General features: G+C 32.5%; 1 protein-coding gene across 1 annotated transcript in view; it reads left to right on the forward strand.

Annotated features, from left to right (window-relative positions):
* LOC134279007 (potassium channel subfamily T member 2-like) overlaps positions 1 to 22743 on the forward strand; it is a 36268-nt gene extending 13525 nt beyond the window's left edge. The window contains exons 6-30 of the mRNA XM_062761316.1: positions 317 to 411; positions 727 to 910; positions 4546 to 4710; positions 6700 to 6836; positions 7375 to 7438; positions 7947 to 8055; positions 9243 to 9351; positions 9868 to 10017; positions 10560 to 10804; positions 11204 to 11233; positions 12480 to 12744; positions 13027 to 13132; positions 13219 to 13391; positions 13651 to 13722; positions 14861 to 14995; positions 15328 to 15439; positions 15724 to 15825; positions 16029 to 16112; positions 16512 to 16670; positions 17134 to 17181; positions 18206 to 18250; positions 18497 to 18620; positions 19262 to 19346; positions 19570 to 19840; positions 20146 to 22743. Coding sequence (XP_062617300.1) covers positions 317 to 411; positions 727 to 910; positions 4546 to 4710; positions 6700 to 6836; positions 7375 to 7438; positions 7947 to 8055; positions 9243 to 9351; positions 9868 to 10017; positions 10560 to 10804; positions 11204 to 11233; positions 12480 to 12744; positions 13027 to 13132; positions 13219 to 13391; positions 13651 to 13722; positions 14861 to 14995; positions 15328 to 15439; positions 15724 to 15825; positions 16029 to 16112; positions 16512 to 16670; positions 17134 to 17181; positions 18206 to 18250; positions 18497 to 18620; positions 19262 to 19346; positions 19570 to 19840; positions 20146 to 20307 — 3231 coding nt within the window. The 3' untranslated portion in view covers positions 20308 to 22743. The remainder of the gene's footprint in view (positions 1 to 316; positions 412 to 726; positions 911 to 4545; positions 4711 to 6699; positions 6837 to 7374; positions 7439 to 7946; positions 8056 to 9242; positions 9352 to 9867; positions 10018 to 10559; positions 10805 to 11203; positions 11234 to 12479; positions 12745 to 13026; positions 13133 to 13218; positions 13392 to 13650; positions 13723 to 14860; positions 14996 to 15327; positions 15440 to 15723; positions 15826 to 16028; positions 16113 to 16511; positions 16671 to 17133; positions 17182 to 18205; positions 18251 to 18496; positions 18621 to 19261; positions 19347 to 19569; positions 19841 to 20145) is intronic.
* The last annotated feature ends 1634 nt before the right edge of the window (positions 22744 to 24377 follow it).

Here is a 24377-nt window from a genome sequence, read left to right on the forward strand (position 1 = left end):
ATATACATGTATTGGTTTGTGAAGGTTATTGTATTATTATTTAATGTACATTGTTTTTTATTGAACAGAATGATTTGCACTGATTAATGATGAAGTTTGAAGGCTATTGTATTACTATGTACCCTATTACAAGTAATGATGTGTTTTTATTAAACAGAATGATTTATGCCTAGTGATGATGAAGTTTGAAGGATATTGTACTATTATATCAACTTTATTGCTTTTATTGAACAGAATGATTTACACACCGAGTGATGATGAAGTTTGAAGGTTATTGTATTACATGTAGATAATGCTGATTGTTTTTATTGAACAGAATGATTTACACCGAGTGATGATGAAGTCTCAGTCAGCCTTATCTCAACAAATTATGATCCTCATAGCTACCATTGTATGCCTTGTCATAACCAGGTAAGATAACTAACCATCACTAATAACTAATAAGCCATAACTATAAAAACTTATTAACCACCTCTTCTGAATACAATTTTTGGCATTATCAGGTAAGATAACTAATAAATCATCACTAGTCTAATAACTAATTTACCATGACTAATTACAAAATAACCATCTCTTATGACTATGAAGTCTTGCTATAACCATGTAAGACTACCTTTACTATAACTACCATGGTAATAACTAGACAGCCACCACTTATCCTAAATGACTATATACCTCTTAGTTATTATACTGTACGTATTTATAATATATTGTTTTCATTCACAGTACGTGTGGTGTGCAGCATCTCCAGCGCGGTGGAAACCGACAGTTTGATCTGTTTGAGTCGCTGTGGTTCTCTATGGTGACGTTCTCCACGGTTGGATACGGTGACATATACCCTGATATCTGGATCAGCCAGCTCTATATGTTGACTATGATCTTTGCAGCCCTCATTGTTTTCCCCAGACAAGTAAGTACAGCCAAACACAAAAATCTATACTTGTATAGCCTGGAAATCCTAATTGGTTTCTTTGTTGTGGTCACTTTGATAAGTCAGCAGACAGTGATTGTAGTTTCTGTTGTTTTTGTGTCATAGAATTAGATGGGTAATTATATATCATTACTGTTTCAAAGTAGTAAATAATTTTTAGCTCACCTGAGCCGAAGGCTCAAGTGAGCTTTTCTGATTACATTTTGTCCGGCGTCCGTCTGTTCGTCTAGCTGTCTAACTGTCTGTCCGTCTGTCTGTATGTCCGTAAACTTTTCACATTTTCGACTTCTTCTCAAGAACCGCTGGGCCAATTTCAACCAAACTTGCCACAAAGCATTCTTGGGTGAAGGGGATTCAAGTTTGTTCAAATAAAGGGGCACGCCCTCATTTAAGGGGAGATAATTGAGAATTAGTGAAAATTTGGTGGTATGTTTTAAAAATCTTCTTCTCAAGAACCAATGTGCCAGGAAAGATGAAACTCATGGGGAAACATCTTCAGGTAGTGTAGATTCAAATTTATTCAAATCATGTCCCCCGGGGGTAGGGCGGGGCCACAATGGCCGACCAAAGTTTTACATAGAAATATATAGGAAAATTCTTTAAAAATCTTCTTCTCAAGAATGACAAAGCCATAATTTATCAAATTTATATGGAAGCATGCTCAGGTAGTGTAGATTCAAATTTGTTCAAATCATGACCCCCGGGGGTAGGCCGGGGCCAAAATGGCCGACCAAAGTTTTACATAGAAATGTATAGGAAAATTCTTTTAAAATCTTCTTCTCAAGAATGACAAAGCCATAATTCATCATATTTATATGGAAGCATGCTCAAGTAGTGTAGATTCAAGTTTGTTCAAATCCTGAACCCCCCGGGGTAGGGCGGGGCCAAAATGGCTGACCAAAGTTTTACATAGAAATGTATAGGAAAATTCTAAAAAAATCTTCTTCTCAAGAATGACAAAGCCATAATTCATCATATTTATATGGAAGCATGCTCAGGTAGTGTAGATTCAAGTTTGTTCAAATCATGACCCCCGGGGGTAGGCCGGGGCCAAAATGGCCGCAGTTTTACATAGAAATATATAGGAAAATTCTTTAAACATCTTCTTCTCAAGAATGACAAAGCCATAATTCATCATATTTATATGGAAGCATGCTCAAGTAGTGTAGATTCAAATTTGTTCAAATAAGACCCCCAGGGGTAGGGCAGGTCCAAAATGGCCGACCAAAGTTTTTAAAAATATATATAGGAAAATTCTTTAAAAATCATTTTCTAAAAAATAGCAAATCCATGATTGGTCATGGAACTACTTTTGGATTTAAACTTTACAATAAAAAGCCATTTTCTACTTTTTCCTACCCTTAGTGCTCAGGTGAGCGATGTGGCCCATGGGCCTCTTGTTATGAAATTTTAGAATGAAACTTTCAGCTCAGAATCATCAGAAACTTAATAGAAGGATGTGGTAGATAAATCTATGAATATGAAATTTATACCACACACTATATTAATTTTATCTACATGTATTATGAGATAATGATGTTACCAGGTACATGTACTGTGATAGGCTTGATGCGTATTGCTTTAATACTGATGCAGAATTTGATAAATGTAAGCATTAAAAATTGTATAGAAGCCATTCATGTATCAAAATTGTACAATTCATAAATGAAAAGAGTTTTATATGAAATCTATACATGTATGCAATCTTCAATGCACATGGCCTTCAACTTTGTATCTAGAGGATATACAATGTATGATGGTAGCATTGCATATTTCATTTGGTAGAGCACAAGTGAGCACTATGGCCCATTTGGCACACATTTTTTTAAAAAGTGCATTGCATTTCATTGGCTTAAGAGTAGGGCTGGGTATTAGCCAGAGATTTTGTATTGTGATATAATGCTATATTTTAAACTGTATTGCAATATGTTTTGCAATATTTTCAATGAAAATAAAAAGGCATTTTCCTATCATATTAACTTTAATTCACATGCAGAATGTACATAACTATGATAAGTAACCAAAAGAAAAAAGATCTTGTTGATATTTTTTAAAGTTTTGCTTTGAAATACATCCATAAAACAGTTTCTGTTGTGATGTTTGGCTTTAAAACAAACCATTCTTACATTTATTTTTATATTTAATGACAAAATTCCTTAGTCTAAGCATTTGATATTACAAAAACATATTGCAATATGATATTTTTTGTCAATGTATTGCAATATACCGAAATATAGATATTTTTGCCCAGTCCTACTCAAGAGGTTCACATGAATATAAAAATTTTTACGTATTTACTTAAAGTCAGACGTTCGTCAAATATATGTTCTGTATCTCTTCGTATCTCTTCGTATTATATAAAAAATATTCATATATGTCATTCTTTTCTGATTTCTACATTGTTTTCAAAATGTTTTTAAGTATAAGTACACCAAAAATGGTGATAAAGGCCATTCAGAAGATTACCCATATTAAGGGTTATATAAGAAATATGACCTTGTGGTATCTTGTCCAGATGCCTGGTAAGGTACCCTTATTTTTTGTGAGGAATCTTATTCAAGTACCTATTCTTCAATGACAAATTCTTAGGAAAAATTATATATTTTTGAGGAATGTGTCATCTGACCTTAAGGTAGGATTCTTCTCTGGTTTCTGACTAGATGAAACATTCAAAGCATATTTGCTTATATGTCTTACATATTGAGGTGTAAGGAATTTAAAAGACTATATTTTTCTTTCCTCATCACAATTGTACAACTTTAAATAGAAATGGTAAACTGTGTTTGAAAACTAGCAGGGACTGTATTTTTGGCGGAATGGTGGCGTATGAAAATATCTTCTTTTCTGCCTCTCAAAATTATAATAGAACAATAAATTTAGTTATAATTTTTACACAGTCGAAGACTTGGAGAAATTTTCAAATGTAAGTTAGATTAATAATGAGGGACTAAACTTTCAAAATATATTAAATAAATATGATTTTTCAAATAAACTAGAACTTTATTAGCTTTTAAACGCTTCCTATCAAAGTGCAGATCTGAGCCAAAAATCCATAAAAAGTATTTTTTCTCATTTAGTAAACGATCAAAACTTTTTGTTTTTGTATCATTTTGTACATTTATAAGACTACTTTATTATATGTGAAAATAAGAAAAAGTTAAATATAGGAAGCATATGAAAATAACTAATATATCCTAAAAAATTAAGAAAAACAGAGAAAATTCGGATTAGCCAATATCCAGTTAAGTTAAATTATTTATGTAAATTTGGTAATATCATGCTATAGACCCGATATAGCAATATGTTTTTATGCAAAAAGAACAATCATTAAACTTTTGAAATAGAAGTAGGTATCACATGATTGGCAACAGTTATTTTTTATTCTTAATGTCAAGGAGAAAGATATTGACCTTGACCTGACCTTGCCTCTAATATAAAACGGTCAAAATTAATTTCACTGATACTATCACTTACTGATATTGTCTTCTTGATTCTGTGAAAATTTCATTAATTCTTAAATATTAGAAAAATGAGAAGAATCCTACCTTAATAAATTTTATAATTGCTGACTAATAAATGCTTTGGAAGATACTAAGAAAGACTCCATTTTTTAGTTGGAGCACCTGGGTTATACATGGCTGGAGAGACAGAGACAGGGTGGTGCCTACAGTAACCACCGAGCTCAGACAGAACGCCATGTGGTGGTGTGCACTACCACTCTACAGTCAGACACCGTGCTGGATTTCCTGAATGAATTTTATGCTCATGCCATTTTGCAGGTAAGATTTGGTAATTTTCTTTTTAAATTGTTGATCAGTCCAGCATATGCTAGATTCGAATTCCTTTACTTTTCTTAATGACAAATTGTACATAGAAACAGTTTTGACTTGGACATCTATAAGAGATGACTATATTCACAATGAACATTATGATGTAACTATTTTATTATCAATTGGTGTACAAACATGGGCATTGGCTCTAACTTTAATCTAACACTTAATTAGAAAGTTAGGTTATGGGAATTAAGATACAAAATACCCAATCTATATATATATTTTTATTTATGAAGAACAGCACTAAACCACCTTTTGCTTAATTGGTTAAGATTTTGGTGTGTATTAAAAGTAATTTTTCTGAAACTAGCACCTGACAATATTTTTTCCCAGGTAGTTCATGTTTATTTCTGTTACATTGTACCTAAGAAGTTAAAGAGACAGAGCTATTTTAAGCATACAACTCAATGAACAAACTCTGTATAGATCTTATGTGAACTTTTCTAGATTTAATAAAAAGTTTGAAGTGATGCCTATTTTTAGCATCACCAGCATATGGATGTGAATATTTTTACATCAAGTGAATGCTGCTCAATCAGTTCACATGATTTAGAATGATTTCAAACAAATAGGAAACCTTACAACCCTCTTTTCTGCAGCCATTTAAAGACCTTCCAACAAGTGTTCGCTGTGCATTTAAGTGGAATCTTGTTCTTTTTTATTGCCTTTTCACACCATAAACAAGATGAGCAACTGACAAGCAATTGAACTACAAGTCACTTTAGCTGTTTAGATGGTTTTTGTGAGCAATTGAACTATATATCACTTCAGCTGTTTAGATGTTTTTATAACCTCTTTTTATGTCACCCCCTTCAGTAAATTCAGTATTTTATTACCGTTTAACTAGTGCATCATTTTAGCATGAAGAGAAGATTGAAACAACAGTTACTTTAAGATTAATAGTTAGCAATTACAGCAGAAGAAAATTAGAGTCTGCTGCCACTTTATTTAGCTCCAATAAAATATCTGACTTAAATTTAGGTCAGTTTTTGTTATTCTCTTTTAAGCTCACCTGAGCTGAAGGCTCAAGTGAGATTTCTGATCAAAATTTATCCATTGTCTGTCGTCGTCGTTGTCTGTTGTCATGATCTCCATCGTTGTCGTAAACTTTTCACATTTTCATTTTCTTTTCAAGAACCACTGGACCAATTTCAACCTAACTTGCCACAATGTATCCCTGGGTAAAGGGGATTCAAATTTGTTCAAATGAAGGGCCACACCTTCTTTCAAGGGGAGATAATTTTATATTACTCAAAAAATTAAAACAATGGACGATCAAAGTTTTACATAGGAATATATAGGAAAAATCCTTAAAAATCTTATTCTCAAGAACCACTAGGCCAGGAAAGGTGAATCTCGTGTGGAAGCATCCAAAGGTAGTGTAGATTCGAGTTAATTCAAAGCATGACCCCCAGGGGTAGGGTGGGGCCGCAATTGGTGTTCAAAGTTTTACATAAAAATAAATAGGAAAAATCTTAAAAATCTTCTCAAGAACAGCAAAGCTGCTATTGTTCATTGAAGCAATGAATTATTGTTTATTGAAAGATATAGTTTCATTACTGCAACGGTGTGTGCAAACAAATTGAATAACGTGTGTTATGAATAAAGTTAAAAGTTTTATGTATGAAAACTTAGGGAAAACCATTAAAAATCTTGCCCTCAAGAACAGCAAAGCTGTGATTGGTCATATTTATACTTTTCAATACTAAAATGCTCAATTTTCTGCTTTCTCCAAGCCGATGTGCTCAGGTGAGCAGTGTGGCCCCTGGGCCTCTTGTTTTACTTCAGATTGCTTCATGGTTCATAAAGCATAAACTGACTCAGCTCAGGTTATATGTTCAGTATAAATTGGGTTGCTGTTTAATTCATTCCTTAAATGATTTACATTTGAATTCTATTACATAACTATATAATTAAGCTATTTCTATGTTTCAGGATTACTATGTTGTTCTACTTTCTCCATGTGACCTTGACCCCACAATGAAGGTCCTCCTGCAGGTTCCTATATGGGCTCAGAGGGTCATTTACATCAGGGGGTCAGCTCTCAAGGACTCTGACCTCACCAGGGCAAGGTTAGTGTCCTATTATTGATTTCATTACTTCAGTAAATTGACGTAAAAATTGTCTGCCTTTTTCAGCTGGAGGACACAGCAATCATAATGATAATTTTTTCTATCTTTCAAAATGTTGGATTGAAGGAATTAATAAATCCAGATTTATTCTACTGAGAGGAGTTTTTATCTTCTAAAATGGCCAGTTCCAATCCAATGTTCCTATAAGGTCATAAATAATCTGAGTAAGGCCTGCAAGCTGTGTCTGAAAAAGACTTGATTTATAGTAGTTGTGGCTATATTAGTTGGGATCAGAGAAAAGCTCAGTTTTCAAAAATAAGCAAGTTGTCTTTGATGTAATTTTTTTTTAACAGTGAAAGATCTTTAAGTGTTATTTAGATATCCCTCTAAGAACATGTTTGCTTTAAGAACAAACAATAAACTCAAGACTACCAATTAAGAACTTTGTCATGACAAAAACTTGATGGTAAATAGAATCACATTGCATTACATTTTTAATTAATAAATAGAGAGCTTAATCTACTGGTTCTGTTGACAGGGTACAGGATGCTGAGGCCTGTTTTATTCTGGCAGCTAGAAATTATGTTGACAGAGGTGCTTCTGTAAGTAGAGTGTCTGATGAAATAACCATGCATTTTTCTAATACAATCTACCTGAAATATTTTTATGAATGCACAATATAACTAAAAGTAGACATAAAATAATTCCCATATTTTGTGATACAATGTAGCATTTCAGTTAGGTTCAGAATTACAAAATCCAATTTAATGTTCCCTTTGAAAAAAATGAATATTGGTTTGCACCTTTTATTCTGTGAGTTTCAAGTGTCAATGATTTGCTCAAAGTCTGACATCTTTGCTTTGAAGACATAATTGATCTGAAATGTACTGGTAGATTTTATGTGAAGAATTAAAGATACACTGTATATATTTAATTCCCTCGAAATATGATTTTCGGTTTAAGGGCACCAGTTTTTAACTGTGATAAGACAACTGTATTCTGTTTGCTGGTACTTTTTATTCTTCCCATTTATTAAATTTATATGACTTGTCTACCGGTATTTCATCCTGGTCTTCCTATATGTATGATTGTCTATTCCCTCTGTTTTAGGATCAGCACACTATTCTGAGATCCTGGGCCATCAAAGACTTTGCCCCTCACTGTCCTCAGTATGTGCAGATATTCAGACCAGAGAATAAATTCCATGTCAAGTTTGCAGGTTTGAGAAATTTCTTTTTTGTTATTACAGTGAAACTTGTCCAATCTGAATGTTGTATACTCCAAAGTCCTGTCTTATTTGATGGGAAGCTTATGTCCCTTTCAGTAAAGTTTATAATGTTACCTCATCCGGCCAATTTGTATGGAATCACTGGTGTCCCGGTTAGACAAGTTTTACTGTGTTTTTATTTTCCAATGACTTGGTCACTATTATTATACATGGTAAGAATTTCACACAAATTACATGCACATTATAATATTGATGCTTATAATTACATGTAGAATTAGAGTAAGCTCCTTTCTTGTATATTGTCTAGTGAATTTAGAATACATGTACATAGATATATGAACAATTCATATTCTTTCCTCTGGTGTATTTTTATTACTGTCCCTGCAGTAGGGATAATAGAAGACATCAATATTTAAAACTTCACCTGAAATTCAAGTAGAATGAATTTTGAGAAGGGCATTTTTGACTATTGATTTTTTTAAGGGTGGAAGCTCTATGATGTTTGCAAAACAGTCATTGATTTTAATTATCAGTTGAGCGGAACATTGATTATTTCCTCCTTTGTCAGTTTCACTGCTTATTGTGTAAATAACTTCTGGAAATAAGACATTTTTCTTAATGCTCTTGATACTGACCGAAAAGATGTGAAATTGATTCTGACTTCTGCCAGAAGTTTGTGTATTACTTTGTCTGCAACAGTGATTTTATTTTCTGCTAATGAGGTTATTTTATTTTTGGTTATTTCTTGTCTCAAAGCATAAAGTCTTTGAGGTTTATTTGTAATTTTTTTGTGAATCTTATAATTAAACTCAGGAAGATTACAAATAATGTTACATATTTGATATTTTTTTTATCCTTATGAAAAGTGTGCATTAATAGACAGAAATATTGGAAAACACTAACTATAAGGTCATGTTTAAAATCATAGGTGCATTAGAATTAATACATAAGGGATTTCTTCTGGTTCTCCCGAGTATGGATTTCAGGTTCTTACACTTCAGTTTTTTCAGTTCATTGAGAGGTGACCCATACTGATAACAGAAACGTAGAGATTTTATCAGCTCAGAAATAATTAGCTTCCTGGTACATTCTTTTATGGAGAGAAATGGTATCCTAAAAAGTTGATTAAAATTACAATTATCTTATGGTATATCTGTATTGACTTCTTTATTTGACAGAGCATGTGGTTTGTGAGGATGAATTTAAGTATGCTTTACTTGCCAACAACTGTCTGTGTCCAGCTACCTCAACATTGGTTACTCTGCTGCTCCACACCTCCAGGGGACAGTAAGTCTGATTGGTTAAAAAAGCAAATATATGTATGTTCATTGGTAAAAAATTATACTCAGCTGCTGCACACCTCTAGGGTACAGTAAGTCTGATTGGATAAAATCATGTACTGTAAATAAAATGTATACCGGTATTCATTGGTTAAAAACAAGAGGTAGTGAATTAAAAATCTGATTAGTTGAAATGACTGCAAAAAAGATCTTTTGTACTATTTATCACTTTAAAATGAGCACATATGAAAGGAAACTATGAATTGGTACAAGTATTGAACCATCTAGATACAAAGGAGAAAGACTGTCACAAACCTTTCTGACAAATAAAATAACTCAACTTTTAGAATGGAGACCTGTGTCTAATTTTTCAGTGTTATCTTAAAGCAAACTAGCACAAAATGCTATATTTTGCAGTTAGGTGTCTGTTTTATTGAAATTAATGCCATGTTCTGTCACACAACAGAGCATTATAATCCTTGGTTTTGATATTGATTTAGTAATCAATGATTTCTGTTGACAGAGAAGGACAGCAGTCTTCTGAGGAATGGCAGAAATTATACGGGAAATGTTCAGGAAATGAAATCTACCACATCAAACTAGGCGAAAGCAAGTTCTTCAAGGAATATGAAGGGAAAAGCTTTACATATGCCTCATTTCATGCTCACAGAAGGTGAATGCTTTGCCTTGTTGATTACTTTGAATTAGTATTTACATTTAAAAGTACATTGATAATTATACAGACTTAAAATTATTGCGAACATATAATTACATAATTAACATTGATAATTATACAGACTTAAAAATTATTGCGAACATATAATTACATACTTAACAATTATTGCAACCATAACGAGTTTTGCTGTATTCTGTACTGAAAATACATGTATTTCCCCTTAATACCAACATGTAATGGGTCTTAATCCATTTGCTGGCCTTGCCTGACACTATAAAAAATCAGTAATCTTAGTGAGGCAGAAGCATGGTTGGAGGTTCAAATCCTGTCTAGCTGCTGTGATGTAGATGTACGCTTGACACTATTCATTGTGTTTCTTGAATATCAGCTGTCAACATTTTACAAATCTACAAACCTTCAAGATGATAGTTGATTTGTCTAGTACATAGTTATTAAACCGGACTTCTTTATTATTTAACTAAAAAATAAATTTTGTTTGGCTATGTTTGCATAACTCACCCCTTTACTATTTTTCACAGATTTGGGGTCAGTTTAGTTGGAGTTGACCAGAACATCCAAGACTCCACCATCCAGTTGAACCCTGGTCCTCGACACATCATGAAGTCCACAGACATCTGTTTCTACATGAACATCACCAAGGAGGAGAATACACGGACCTTTAACCTGGCCCATCCCCAGGAGGGGGGACAGAAGCTGGACCAGCAGAACCTCCCCACGGGGACTCAGCAGGCCTCAAGGGTGGCTAGCATGATAGCCAGTGTGGGTAGGTGTTTAGTACAGATACTTTGTAGTAGACAGTAGAGATTTCATTGTTAGTAGTAAAAGTACCTGTTAGAAATAAGTCGGCCTCCAGGGTGGCAAGCATGTTTGCTTGTGGGGGTAGGCGTAATGATACACTTAACTTGTGGTAGACTGTAGAGATTTAATTGTAGTTATGAAACTGTTAGATTTTTAAGACTAACATGAATGAAATATTAGTATAATATATATTGTGTAGAATGGAATGATCATTGTTGTATATATCGTGACACAATCACAGCAAAGTCTGTTAACTTGGTCTGCTTCTTCATTCTGAGATATTTATCATAGCATTAACTTTATGAATAATTTAATTCTTAAAATATAATCACAAAAAAATATTTCCCTTCTTGTTTGATCTAAGGTGAAAGTTTTGATGATGATTTTCAGCCAGGTTTGTATTTCTATCAGATTTTGAAAGTTGTTTTCTCACCGTTTTTCTCCTTTTACTTCTCTTATCATGTGAAATCCTTCATAAAGTTAAATTAAAATAAAATATAGGGGGAAAAATTCTTAAAATTTGATGCAAGGTTCTAGCATGAAAAGTCACTTTATATAAATTTCATTTATGACTATCAGTGAAGCTGGAGTGTCATTCATTTGTGACACCAAAAAATATCATTGCTTTAAAGGATTTCTTGTGATATTTCACCTGTGTGTGTTGAATTTATTGTTTGAAGATTTTCCTTACTTTGAATCTTACTGGATATACATTCCACAGTTCACTGGAAGAAAAATACTCTGGGATTAATTATTTCACCATAAAATTATGTTTCCTTAAATATTGACAGATTAGGGAGTAAATTGTCTTTGTACAATTTCTTGAGTCAGCTATACTTTCAAAGTACAGATTGTTATGGTGTTTTTTTTAAGTCACCAATACACTACTAGATACTATCTTTTTTTCAAATATACCGTATATTGTACTATTTTACACATATATGATATTAATTTGTAAGTATGGAAGGCACATTTACAGCTGTATATATACACTGTACTCACATATATCAGGTGATTTGCACAACTGTACTTGTATTTAAATAATTATGTAAATTGGTAGTACATTTTATTGTATTTTTTTTAAAAGATAGACGTGGAATATTTTAGATTTCGTATGCACTTTAAGTCTTTTTTTATGGATGTTTCTGTATGATTTCTAGAAAAAAAATCATTCAATACACCTTATTAAATTTTTTTAAATTTTCTTTTCATCTGTTTCTAATTTCAATACTCCATTTTCAAAAGTTCTTTTCACCATTTCTACTACATGAAATATCTCTATGTAAAGTTTTACTTAAAAATATTAATTTGCTGTGCATTGTGTTTTAATTAAAAGCATGCTTAATATTAATAGTTTACAAAATCTAGGGTTAATCCCTGCAGGCAATGAATCTTTTTCAATGTGACGTACATAATGAAAAATGGAATGAATATCTGTGAGAATTTTAGTACACCTCCATACACAGATAATAAGCTTTCAAAATGATGTTTTAATTGAGTTTATTGGGAACTTTTATTATGTTGCCCTCTGTATTACGATGTTTTACCGTTACAAAATGAATATCGTAATAACGGGATTCCACTGTATTATTTTTTATTTCATTACCTCTTTTAATAACAAGGTAACTTCTTTTTTAAAGGAACTGTAGCCCTAGAGTTACAACACACGAGAGTAGCTAACTCAGACTCCAACAAGTCACTGAATTCTCCGTCAGGCGTAAAACGTCCCTCCCACCTAGAACTTCCGAAAGGCTTGAACATCCAGAGTCTGCAGAAACGGCCCAGCATTGCTCCTGTCCCAGCATTCCTAGAGGCTAACGATATCCGTATTCAACTGAACTCGGATATAGAGTCGGATGAGGAGGAGGAAATTCCATCCATGGATTCAGATGATACTGGATATGAGTAAGTTATCCATCATATTTACTTGTAGAAATCTATCTAAACCATTTTAGGGAATGTACAATTATTTTTGAGTTGGATAAAAGAAAATTTTTTAGTTTTAAACTAAGTATATTTATCGATACAATATCTTCCTATGTATTGATTATTGAGCCTTAGCTGGAAGTTTTATGAATCAGTGTTGTGATTCCTAATATATTATGGAATTATTTGCATAAAATTTTATTTTTGTATGATATTAAATTAGAATTTTTTAAAAATATATATATTAACAATGACTTTCAGGTATGTTCGAGGATTTCCACCTGTTACTCCTTACATAGGTACCTCTCCAACTCTCTGTCACCTCATGAAGGAAAAGAGGCCCCAGTGTTGTCTTAAACTTGCCACAGTAAGAAATGTTTAAAGTATTGTCATACTTATATACAATCAATGATAAATAAAAAAGATTTTGGTAACTTTCTTCTTTTTATTCAGGAATGTGAACATTGCTTCCATAAGAACGCTAAGGAATACCAGTTTCCAAACCGAGCCATTATTGTGTGTGCTGACTATGCCAGCAGTGGACTGTATAACTTTATTGTGCCGCTCCGATCTCACGCCCGCCCCAGAGCTTCACTCAATCCCATTGTCCTACTGTTAGAGAGAGAGTAAGTGTTAATGGTACAACAGCTCTTATAGAAAGATTAATTTATTACTTTATTTAAAAAAAACATGCTATTACATAATAGTAAGCAGAGAATTTCTTCTTTGCAAAACATGTTAGATTGACTCAACTATACTTAATTCGATAGCATCCCTTGTGTAATTAAGAAAATTTAATAATCCAAGTGTAAAATTTCTCTGTCTCCTGAGTTTGTTAAGTATAAATCATGATTTTAATATTAGTGACATATTTTTGTCTTGCAGACCTGATTCCACTTTTTTAGAGACAATCTGTCATTTTCCTATGGTTTATTGGATGATTGGATCCATAGAATGGTAATTTAATTTTAACACTACGCTGACTTCAAATTTATTAGTTTATCATAGCTAAAGGCTCAAATAAAGTTTTCTGACAGAAATTAACTTATTTTCTGTCATCTGCATTATCACTTGTCAATGCATGTTTAACATTTCTTAATTTCATCTTTTACTCCAAAACTGAGCCAATTTCAACCAAACTTGGCATTGTATCAATGAATTAAAGAGGCCCAGGCCCCAAGGTCATAAAACTTAGATGAGCTCACTCTTGATCTCTGTCTAACTTTTCCACTAAAAATTCCTTAGGGAAAAAAGTGAGATTAGGATCAAAAGTGAATTAATTCTAGTTTTATGGCCCCAAAGCCTAGTTTGTTCATGACCGTTAACAGGCCTTAGCAGGGCAAAGGTGACTCAGGTGAGCATTGTGGCCCATTGACCTTGTAGCAGTGCCAAGATAGATAACTCCTTTTTGTCATCCAGTTGCATGCAAATTGGTTTAATCATACATATTTCATGTGACATGTAAACTGAACATTGAACGACCTGAACCTATAACAATTGCTGTTAAGAACATTTCATGATTTCTCATTACATATATGTTGTATTTGAATAGTGAAGGAAGTCAGATTAAAAGGTGCCGTATTATATTTCATGTGTTTCCAGAACATGTACAAACATCACAATTCTAAAACACCATTGCTCATTTAATCATTTATTGCATTTTGCACCATCATATGTTTTTTTTTCTTTTTAAATATAATTAATATATGTATAGTCCTTATAAAGTAAAACTGAAGGTATACAGAATTCTTTGATATTGCATATCCCATGCTTTGTTTTGTTTGGAAATGGTTTATAAATTTAGCACAACACAACAAGTTTAAAATCACACAGCACCATTACACATAACAATATAAGATGCAGAAAAAATACAAAACTTTTTTAAGGTTATTTAAGTCTTGATCATTTCATGAATGGGTTACATCAGGTTATTCCTTGCCTTTTTCCACAAACTTGAACGTAACCCTCAGCAGATTTTTAAGAAAGTGCAATAAATAGCTGTAAGGATTGACAAGTATACAATTACACTGTACTCGTATTCATTTTCAACTTTGTTATTGGGATTAACAGAAATCAATTCTATTTTTTTCCACAGTATTGATGATTTACTGCGAGCTGGAATTAATCTGGTAGATAATATTGTGATTGTCAACAAAGAGTCCTCTAATTCTGCCGAGGAGGAAACGCTAGCTGACTGTAACACTATTGTAGCTGTCCAAACTATATTTAGGTAAGATAACTTTCTTTGGTTATGCTATTTTTAGCAACTTAATGAGCAAAATTAATAAGAAATTGCCAATGTAAAAATAACTTAGCACATTCTTTTCAAAAAGTTTAAAGGATATAATGTTAATTAAAAAGTTATATGAATAATTAAAAATGCAACGGGCCCCTGCTAGAAACAATTATAGACTCTGCATAGCATATTTATAAAGGAATAATAGAAATTTAACAATTTCTTAATCCAAGAGTGTTTATAATCTTCATGTGCTTTTTATGTCCAATACAACATATACTGGTATGTAAATTTATACTTAATTTTAAATGCTTTGCTTTGTCCAGACTGTTTCCCAGTGCTAACATAATCACAGAGCTCTCTCAGACTTCCAACATGCGCTTCATGCAGTTCAGGGCCAACGACTCTTATGCTTACTCGCTTGCCAAACTGGAAAAGGTATTACAAACAGTTAACTTCATGTGTAGTGTATAAGTTCTAGTTTTCTTTATTAAATCTTCCTCATGAAAAATGCATTAAAATTATTGATTTTGAGCTGGATTTCTTTTTTTTTTTTAAAGTAAAATGAAAAGACTGTCGTTTATAAAGACATACTCATTGGAAAGTCCATTTTTGACACAAAATCTTTAGTTGATGTTTTTAAGTTATTTATAGTTTTTATGTTGAGTATCAATTAATATTTGAATTAAGGTATGTACATTAATCTCTATTTAACATTACAGAAAGAGAGAACAAGGGGTTCCCATATAAGCTATATGTTTAGGCTGCCTTTTGCTGCTGGTAATGTGTTTAGTGCCAGCATGCTGGATACTTTATTGTATCAGGTAAAATGTCATGTTATGCATTATACAAAGGGCTCTAAATGTTGTCACATAAGGTTATTCTAAATTTTGAAAATGTAAAAGGCATATATGTAAGATATATCAGCATTCTGTTAATATTTAGTTAATTTAGAGAATATAAATGACATCAGAGAAAATGTTAAATTTGTCATAGCTCTAATAATTTTTTTTCTTTCTATTTTCAGGCTTACCTGAAGCCATACTTGATCACATTTGTTCGACTTTTACTGGGCATAGATCAAGCAGTTGGTTCAGGACATTTATCTTGTGTGAGTTTCATGGTTACAGATATATGACAATTTTCACCTTGTATCAGAAAATGCATTTTTTATCAAAGCAATGTGCCTCTCAGACTCACAGTGGAAATAAAGGAAAGTGATATTTTTTGCTCATGCTGCCATAAAGAATAATGTATGGGTGTATCAAAAATAATGTAAACATATATATAAAAGACAATAGTGAACGATTATATTAATAAGTACCATATGTAGAATTTTTAGCAAGGATTTAATTTTCAAAAGAAAATTTAATATCGCTAAAAATAAATTTCATTTGTAATAGCTTCTTTAGGTGCATTTAAAAATCACTAATAAAACAGCTAAAAATAAATTACCTTGTTATTTGCGTCTCGCTAAAATTTCCACTTATATATTGTTTTAATTTTGCAGATGAAAATAAAAAAAGAGGACCTTTGGATTCGCACATATGGCCGTCTCTATCAGAAACTTTGCTCAACGACGTGTGAGATTCCTATTGGTATTTATAGAACCACTATACAGCCCCGCAGTGCTCCGGTGACCGTAGAGTCACATGGCCCCGGCAGTAACGTACGTATCACTAGAGTGGTGTCCCTTAGATCAGTGTTCTGTCAATAGAAGACTGAGTTTGAATAGCATGTGTCTATATAAGTTTGCATGAAGTTTTTTCATGATTTCAAATTTATGTGATTAGTATCTATGTTTATAAGTTTAATTAAGTGTACAAGGTTTTCTATCAAAAATAAGATGTGAAAAAAAATGATTAAGATCTCTGAGAATTACGTAGTAAAATTCTTTTGTAGACATCTTTCAGATTATATCATGATAATAGCTTCACTTTTTTTTTTCTCCATTTCATATTTTATCTCATAAATAAGCTAAGCAGAGATTTATTCTCAAAAGAATAGAAAACACAGTAGCTGTGTGTGGTTTTTATAGAATCTGACTTGTTAATGACTTACTTAAAGAGTGATTTTTAGCAATGTCTAAAATTGTTTAACTTTAGGGATGAATTATTTTTTGCTTCCTATAGGCGCCACGAGATCAGTCCGCTCTGAACCTTGCCTTTAGAAATTCTGTTGTAAGTAACTTAGAGCATTTTACTTGCAGAAGTCTCTACTAATTCATGGTGTGTATGTGTGTGTGAGTTTTTCTGTTGTTTATATTGTTTATCCCTGTCTTTCCTGTCAGTAGAATCTCCCCTTCCCATTATAAATATTTCCATGTAGAGCTTTACCTTTTGTTTGTGTCAATCTGTAAGGTTCCTGTTTATTTCTTTGAGATTAGGAAGGTAGGGTGTACCTATATCTACTTGTATTTCATAACATAAAATGTCAGGTGCTGGAAGTGTTCATAGATAAAATTAAGCATTGTGAACAAGCCCGATTTTAAAGTATGTTTCTTTTGTGATTAAATATAGCTTACTTGATTAGGGTCCAACACGAATTTGCATCTGCCCTACATTATTTTCTTAAACTTTGTTGTTTGGTTCTTTAGAGAAATATATATATAAAGATATAAATATAATTATAAAAAATCACACTCTACTCTTTCCTTAAAGTATAATATACCAGTGCCAAATTTCCTTGTGTAATATCAAATCACAATGTCAAAGCTGTCCCATGTCCTTGACCCAAGGTCATTCTATCATGTCCAAGGTTACTGACAAAAAAGTATAATATCAAAAAAGTTTTGTTTGCAGATGAATCATGAAACAAAGATTATTTATGCTTAAATTATTTCCTTCCCTTGCCCAAGGTCATTGTGGCAAGGTCAAGGTCCTGATAAGGAAAATTGGGTGTCCATTTTCCACTAAACATTTTTTAAAATCAGAGTAGGAATTGTTGTTTTATTGGGGTTTTTTTTAATCAAGGTCATTTGATAAAGATCAAATTTATAAATTAACTTCATTTGAATGGGCATTTTTTTAAAAAAATGTTATTAATGCTTGCTCACAGTACCTCTAGCTTAATGTTGAGAATATACCTTTGTAAACAGAATAATGTGATGTATATGTTTATCATAAATGTCCAGAATATTGTTGTAAACAAAACCATATCTATATATGTGTTTCTATACTTTTTCCTTGCTGTTGCTTTTGACAGATCAGAAGAAAGCCGAACCCTTCCCAAGACAAGAATGAAAAAGATGTACGCAATGTTTATTCTCTCTCTAAATGTACTTTCAATACTTAGTGTATTACCTATAAAAGTTCAAAAATACTCTTCATGCATGTAATGCCTTAAAACATTGTAAAAATATGTTGTGCTTCCAACTTACATTTTAAGCAAGATGACTCGTAGGATAGAACTTTATATAAGAGGTGGAGGTAATAAAATTCATCAACCATTAATGTTTAAAAGACCACAGTTTTAGGCCTGTTTTCTGGTTATTAGGTGAACCTGAGTGTGATGGGGATAGAGGTGGACAATAATAACCAGATGACCCCGGAGAGGCATGAGATCAGTCAGATGGTCAAATGTCGCATGCACAGCCTCGGTCAACCAACCAAAGATTATGGTCAGTCTGTAAACCTTTTTTACTATTCTCAGTTCACTCCTTATGTACAATTTGCGTGAAAGTGATGACATGAATGATAAGATGTCTCTGACAAATTTTATTTTGTAAAACAGTGTAAAATATGAATTTCAAAGTCTTGTAAAATTAATGCAACAGATATGGATGGAACGACATTGAATTTTAGTCAACCAACTTTTATTCGTGAAGACTTTATTTCGCGATTTACCAAGGATAAACTAGTTCGCGACGATTAATTTTCGCAACCAAGCATTTTTGCATCTGTTTTAATAAACAAATACACTATAAGGACCAGTTCTCGGCGAGAAATATTTGCGATGACGAGGCTCTCGCCAATTTCGCAAAATTTCTCGCTCACGAATAAAAGTTGCTTTACAGTAATTTTTATGCACATGTAAAGCAGAAGTAATACATTTACCTTTAATCTCAAACCCATATATTATGGTTGATCCTAAAGCTGAAATATTCTTTCTTCAACAATTTTAAAATAAATCTATCATTTGAGCTCCAGAATGCTTACTTGATGAAGGGAAAAGCTAAAAAAAGAAATGTAATACGCTCTGTGACTTGTCTGAATTATTTCTGTTTATGGTATGATTCCATGTAAAAACCATTTGTTGCAGATGAAGTGAATGACAAGAGGAATACGATCTCCTACGTGATTATCAACCCTAGTTACGACCAGAAACTACAGCTTGATGATGTCATGTAAGTCAAGGAATTAACTGATTATTTTGCAATTCCTGGTGTATTTCATATATAATATATTTAAGGAAATTTAATGCTCATAAATTGGTTCTTCATTTTTAATGAAATGAATACATGAAATTGTTTTAAAAGTATTGAATAATCATGTGTTTGCAATCTTTATACTTCATACTTTTTATAGTAAGAAATTAAGTAATAATTTTTTTTTTTTAATTCTAAACAGATACTTGATGAGGCCAAGCTCATTATCCCCACAACCTTCACCCCTGATTGACGAGAGAAAATCCCCCCACGTCAAGAAAACCATGAAGAAACGGGAAGAACCTACAGGGGCAGATAACCCTGACAATGAATCCAAGTGTCAAAGAGACTGTTCAACCCTGCCCCACGAAGGGAGGTTTGGAAAAGCTAAGAGCTTATCAACACTGGAACAAAAAGCAAATGTGTCTTGTGATATGAGGAAAAGCAAAACATTTTCACCAGATGAATTGAGGGTGGGTTTTCAAAATATCATTATTTATTTTCAAAAGTTTGATGTAGTGTTCTATTATTTACTTGGAATTATTTTAAACCTATTAATTCAGGTATTGTTAAAGGACAAACTTAAACCTTTGCCAAGAAAGTGTCAAGTATATGGCTCAAAATTTGATGTTTAATCCTTCAAATATTAAAATAACTTGTCACTTGTGATATAAGACTGTAAGAAATGTTGCATAACTATTGACTGAAAGGGAATTTTTCGTCAAAAAAATGATAATGCTGAATTTTAATAAAGTTAAAAATATATGTATTATTCCAGATTCCTGACAAGTTGGGATACAGCAGTGAAAATGAATGGGAGTCGGACTGTTGTCATTCCCTGGAGGACTGTGAAGAGCAGCCCAGATTTAGCCTTGACAACAGATCAACAGGGGACAATCCAGCCAATGAGGGGACAGGATTAAGTGGAACTGTTGTTTGATTGGTTAATGTAATAACCAGACAACACATCTTTTACAAGAGATCAGTGGACAATCCAGCCAGTGAGGAAACGGGATCAAGTTGTATTGTTATTTCTTGGTTAAGTCAAGGCATCTGATTGGTGCTAAATGATTGATAGTAAGAAGGGAAGATTTTGTTGCTGTGATGTGGGGTTGCAGTGAAATCTGATAAATATTGTTCATATTAATTGTACATCTGTTTGTTTATCGCAGGCATATGCTGTGTACATATACATGTGATAAGTTTTTATATTCATACACAATCGAATGTAAAATATTTTGCAAATATAAGAAAGTTTTAAACCTTTTTATTGAACCTGCAGCAAGGCAATTACTGAAGATTTGTACATTATGAATGTATGAATATGTAGGAATGTGCACAATATATTATCAGATTTGATCAGCTACGGGTTTGTACAATATTGTCCAAGATGAAGTGGCCTGTTGCGCAGATGACATAATCAAAATCGTGTGTTATTGAGTATATGTGTGAGTTTCAGTGTCAGATGTTTTATCTGTACAGGGAAATACATGTGTAAATGTTTCCATTATAGTTGTTTGTTATTTTACTTGAAAATGAGAATTTATACACCTTTATATCAAGACAAAGAGACCTCCTTGGCTATTTATATTTTTCTTCTTGATATTTACTTAATATATAGTTCAGTAGGAAAATTATTTGTTAATTTGAATTTACATTGGGTTTTTATTTTAACATGTATAAATTTATGTAAACTTGTAAAGTACATACTGTACATTATCTGACAAAAACCAATTTTTTTAGAATTTTTTTTCTGTTGATTTATTTTTCCTTCAATTTAGGTGAAATAAAAGACTTACCATTTGAATTCCAGTTACAGTATATCAACATTCACTCTTGATTAATGATCAAAAACAGTTTCCTAGTCCCTTTGTTGTAATTATTGTTATTTATTCTTAATCAGCTATGAATTCCTATCCTTTTTTTGTTTTGTTTTTTATTATATTTTATATCCTTCAGTTTATAAGTTTGGTCTTTTTATTCCAAGCTTGCAACATTTTATTGCACTGTGATTTAAATAATACGAAGAATTATTTTTATTTTGTTTTTAAAGTGTATTATTACTGAAATAAAATCATACATTATACATTTTATGTATACATGTGTACTGTGAAATGTTTTTTTTGTATGCATTTTGTATGTGAATTCTAGTCATTAATTCTTTATAGTTTATACATGGTCAGTTTTAATGCTATAGATGTTTAATGTTTACATGTATCTGTCAGACACAGTCACAGTGAAATGCCTTGGTCTTTTTGATTTATTGTCCTGGAATCCTTCTGTTTAAAAAAAAAAAGACTGAAATTTCTTGGGGGGGGGGGGTATATGTTGTAGTTTTTGTGGCAGAGACTTGGCAAAATAATTCATTTAACATTTCAAATGCTTAGCAATTGAACACCTGAATCTTGAAATAAAGTCACCATGAATCGAGAATTTCTTCCGCAAACTTCAAAATTTTGACAACACAAAAATGTGTGATTTATTACATCTTTGTAATTAATTTTTATGAAGGTCTGTTTGTAGATCTTTATGCCACATATAGTGTTCATTTATTGTTTAAACTATCAAACAGTCGATTGAATCTGACATGCATTTAAAACAAGATTCATGTTTATCAAGATTTATGTGTGAAGTACAAATGATTACTGACATTACATAATCATCGGTTTATAAGTAACTCGTCACTACATACATTTGTATATACATTTTTTTATTGTGATTTTTGGAATGTTTGGCATTTTGATTTTGTTCATGTAGAAATCTTTTCTTGCATTTATATACACTTTTATAAATCATTTTGTGTGATTTTCTGAGCGTTTTTACACCCTTTATTCAACTGAAATCAGCTAGTACACCTATCTTTCAACCTGTTTTGCTCTTCTCTTAAATTTTTTAAAAGTTATTATTTGTTGATATTATTGAATATATCAAGATCAGTTATTATGATATATATGGCTATCTGTTTTCGTCCATTACACATTGTCCATTATGCATCATACATGTAATTCATCAGAATTCTGATTTTTGCAGAACCACTTGACCAGTCAGGGCTCCAAATTGTTAAAAATTATTTGCAAAGATGACCTGGCTAATTCAATACCCTCTCCACAACAGATTATGAAATGTTAAATTATTGCAAAAATGATCCCAGAGTGGTGTAGATTTCAACTGATCTGTATAATTGTTCTTTTGACCAAGTTGAGATATAGTATATAAAAATGTTTGTAAATATTGCCATGTGATACTCAGATGACTGTTAATGCCCATGAACTTCTCGTTTTCAAGAGGTATACAGATATTTTTACTTCATATTTGTGTGGACTTGCACACCTTTTTTGAGAAAGATGAAATGAAATAAAGTAAATACAATGTAAAACACTTGTTACTGAGTTTTGAACATACATCAGATTCTTCATCGTTTCACAAAAATTGTGAGGTCAGCACAGCTATGATAATTGATAACATCAAAGATTGCAAGCTATCAATTTTGATGCAGATATTGCTTGTGACACTGGTTATAGACAGAATGTTTTGGAGAAAATCAAATGTAAGCCTCATTTGAATGATGGATGTATCCAGAGATATCAATTTCCTTGTTGTGTGTGACCTTCCACAGAGACAATTCTACCAAATTAAAACAAAAACTCAACCAGAAACATTTTTATTTAAGAATGAAAACATGGATACTGTCACCCTTATTGGGAGATTTTTCAGGGTCTGCCACATCCCTAAATTGGTTGAGGTGCTGCTTTAGTAGTACATGTATTGATGTATAATCTAAACAAGATGTGTTTGTGAAACACTAATGCCCCCGTATGGCAACATAGCAAAGGTTTAATTTTCACAAATGCAAATTAAACATGTCGATACCAAAGTAAAGCCTTCTCACAAGAAATACAAAAGTGAAATATGAAACCCTAACACCACCTGTTCAAAAGTTATTGTCAAGGTTAATTTTTTTTAAAGGTAGGTCAAACTCCGGGGTAAAGGTCAAAGGGTCAAGATTGTTGGTTTCTAAAGAAAGGTCTTTCCAAAGATTACATATGGGAAGTATGATAGCCCTAGCCATAACTGTTCAAAAGTTCTTGCAAAGGTTAAAGTTTTTAAAAAGTTGGTCAAGCTCCAGGGTCAAAGGGTCAAAGTTGGTATTCAATGAAAGTTCTTGACACAAGGGTTACATATATGCAGTATTCTGCACCCTCTCGTGGCTTCCATAGGCGTTGGAACCGGGGGTGGGGGGTGGGCTTATCCCCCCTTTTTTCCAAAGGTAGACTTGGTATAGGCATCGAACATTGCTGCATGGGTTTAGCCCCCCACTTTCCACGACACGTTGCAGTATAGGTTTAAGATGGGGAAAGTGGTGGTGTTTGGAAAAAAAATTGTTACTGAAAGAAGTTCAACTCCCCCCCGAAACAGGATTCTTGTATTTGGACAAGATATATTATCATTTTTTTAACCGTTCAAAAGTTATTGCCAAGGGTGAATGTTTTTTAGAAATAGGTCAAGTTGTAAGGTCAAAGGGTCAAAGTTGTTAGTATCCAATAAAAGGTCTTTTCACAAGGACTACATATCTGAAGTATGAAATAGCCCTTGCCGTTCAAAAGTTATGGCCAAGGTTAAAGTCTTTTTAAAAGTAGGTCAAAATCCAAGGTCAAAGTCAAAAGTTCAAAGTTATTGGTATCCAATTAAAAGTCTTGTCAAAAATAATATACACATGTATATGTGAAGTATGAAAGTCTTAGCACCAACCGTTCAAAAGTTAAGGCCAAGGTTAAAGTTTTTAAAGTAGGTCAAACTCTAAGGTCAAAGTTGTTGGTATGCAATGAAATGTCTTGTCACAAGAATTACATTTGTGAAGTATGAAAGCCTGAGTCCTTACCGTTCAGAAGTTATGGGCAAAAGTAGGTCAATCTCAAAGGTCTAAGTCAAAAGGTCAAGGTTGTTGGTATCCAATGAAAGGTCTTGTCACAAGTAATACATATTTGAAGTATGAAAGTCCAAGCACCAACC

Source organism: Saccostrea cucullata, unplaced genomic scaffold, assembly GCF_032062105.1.
Source record: "Saccostrea cucullata isolate Sc308-1 unplaced genomic scaffold, CSIRO_AGI_Scuc_v1 ctg667, whole genome shotgun sequence".
Classification (NCBI taxonomy): Eukaryota; Metazoa; Mollusca; class Bivalvia; order Ostreida; family Ostreidae; genus Saccostrea; species Saccostrea cuccullata.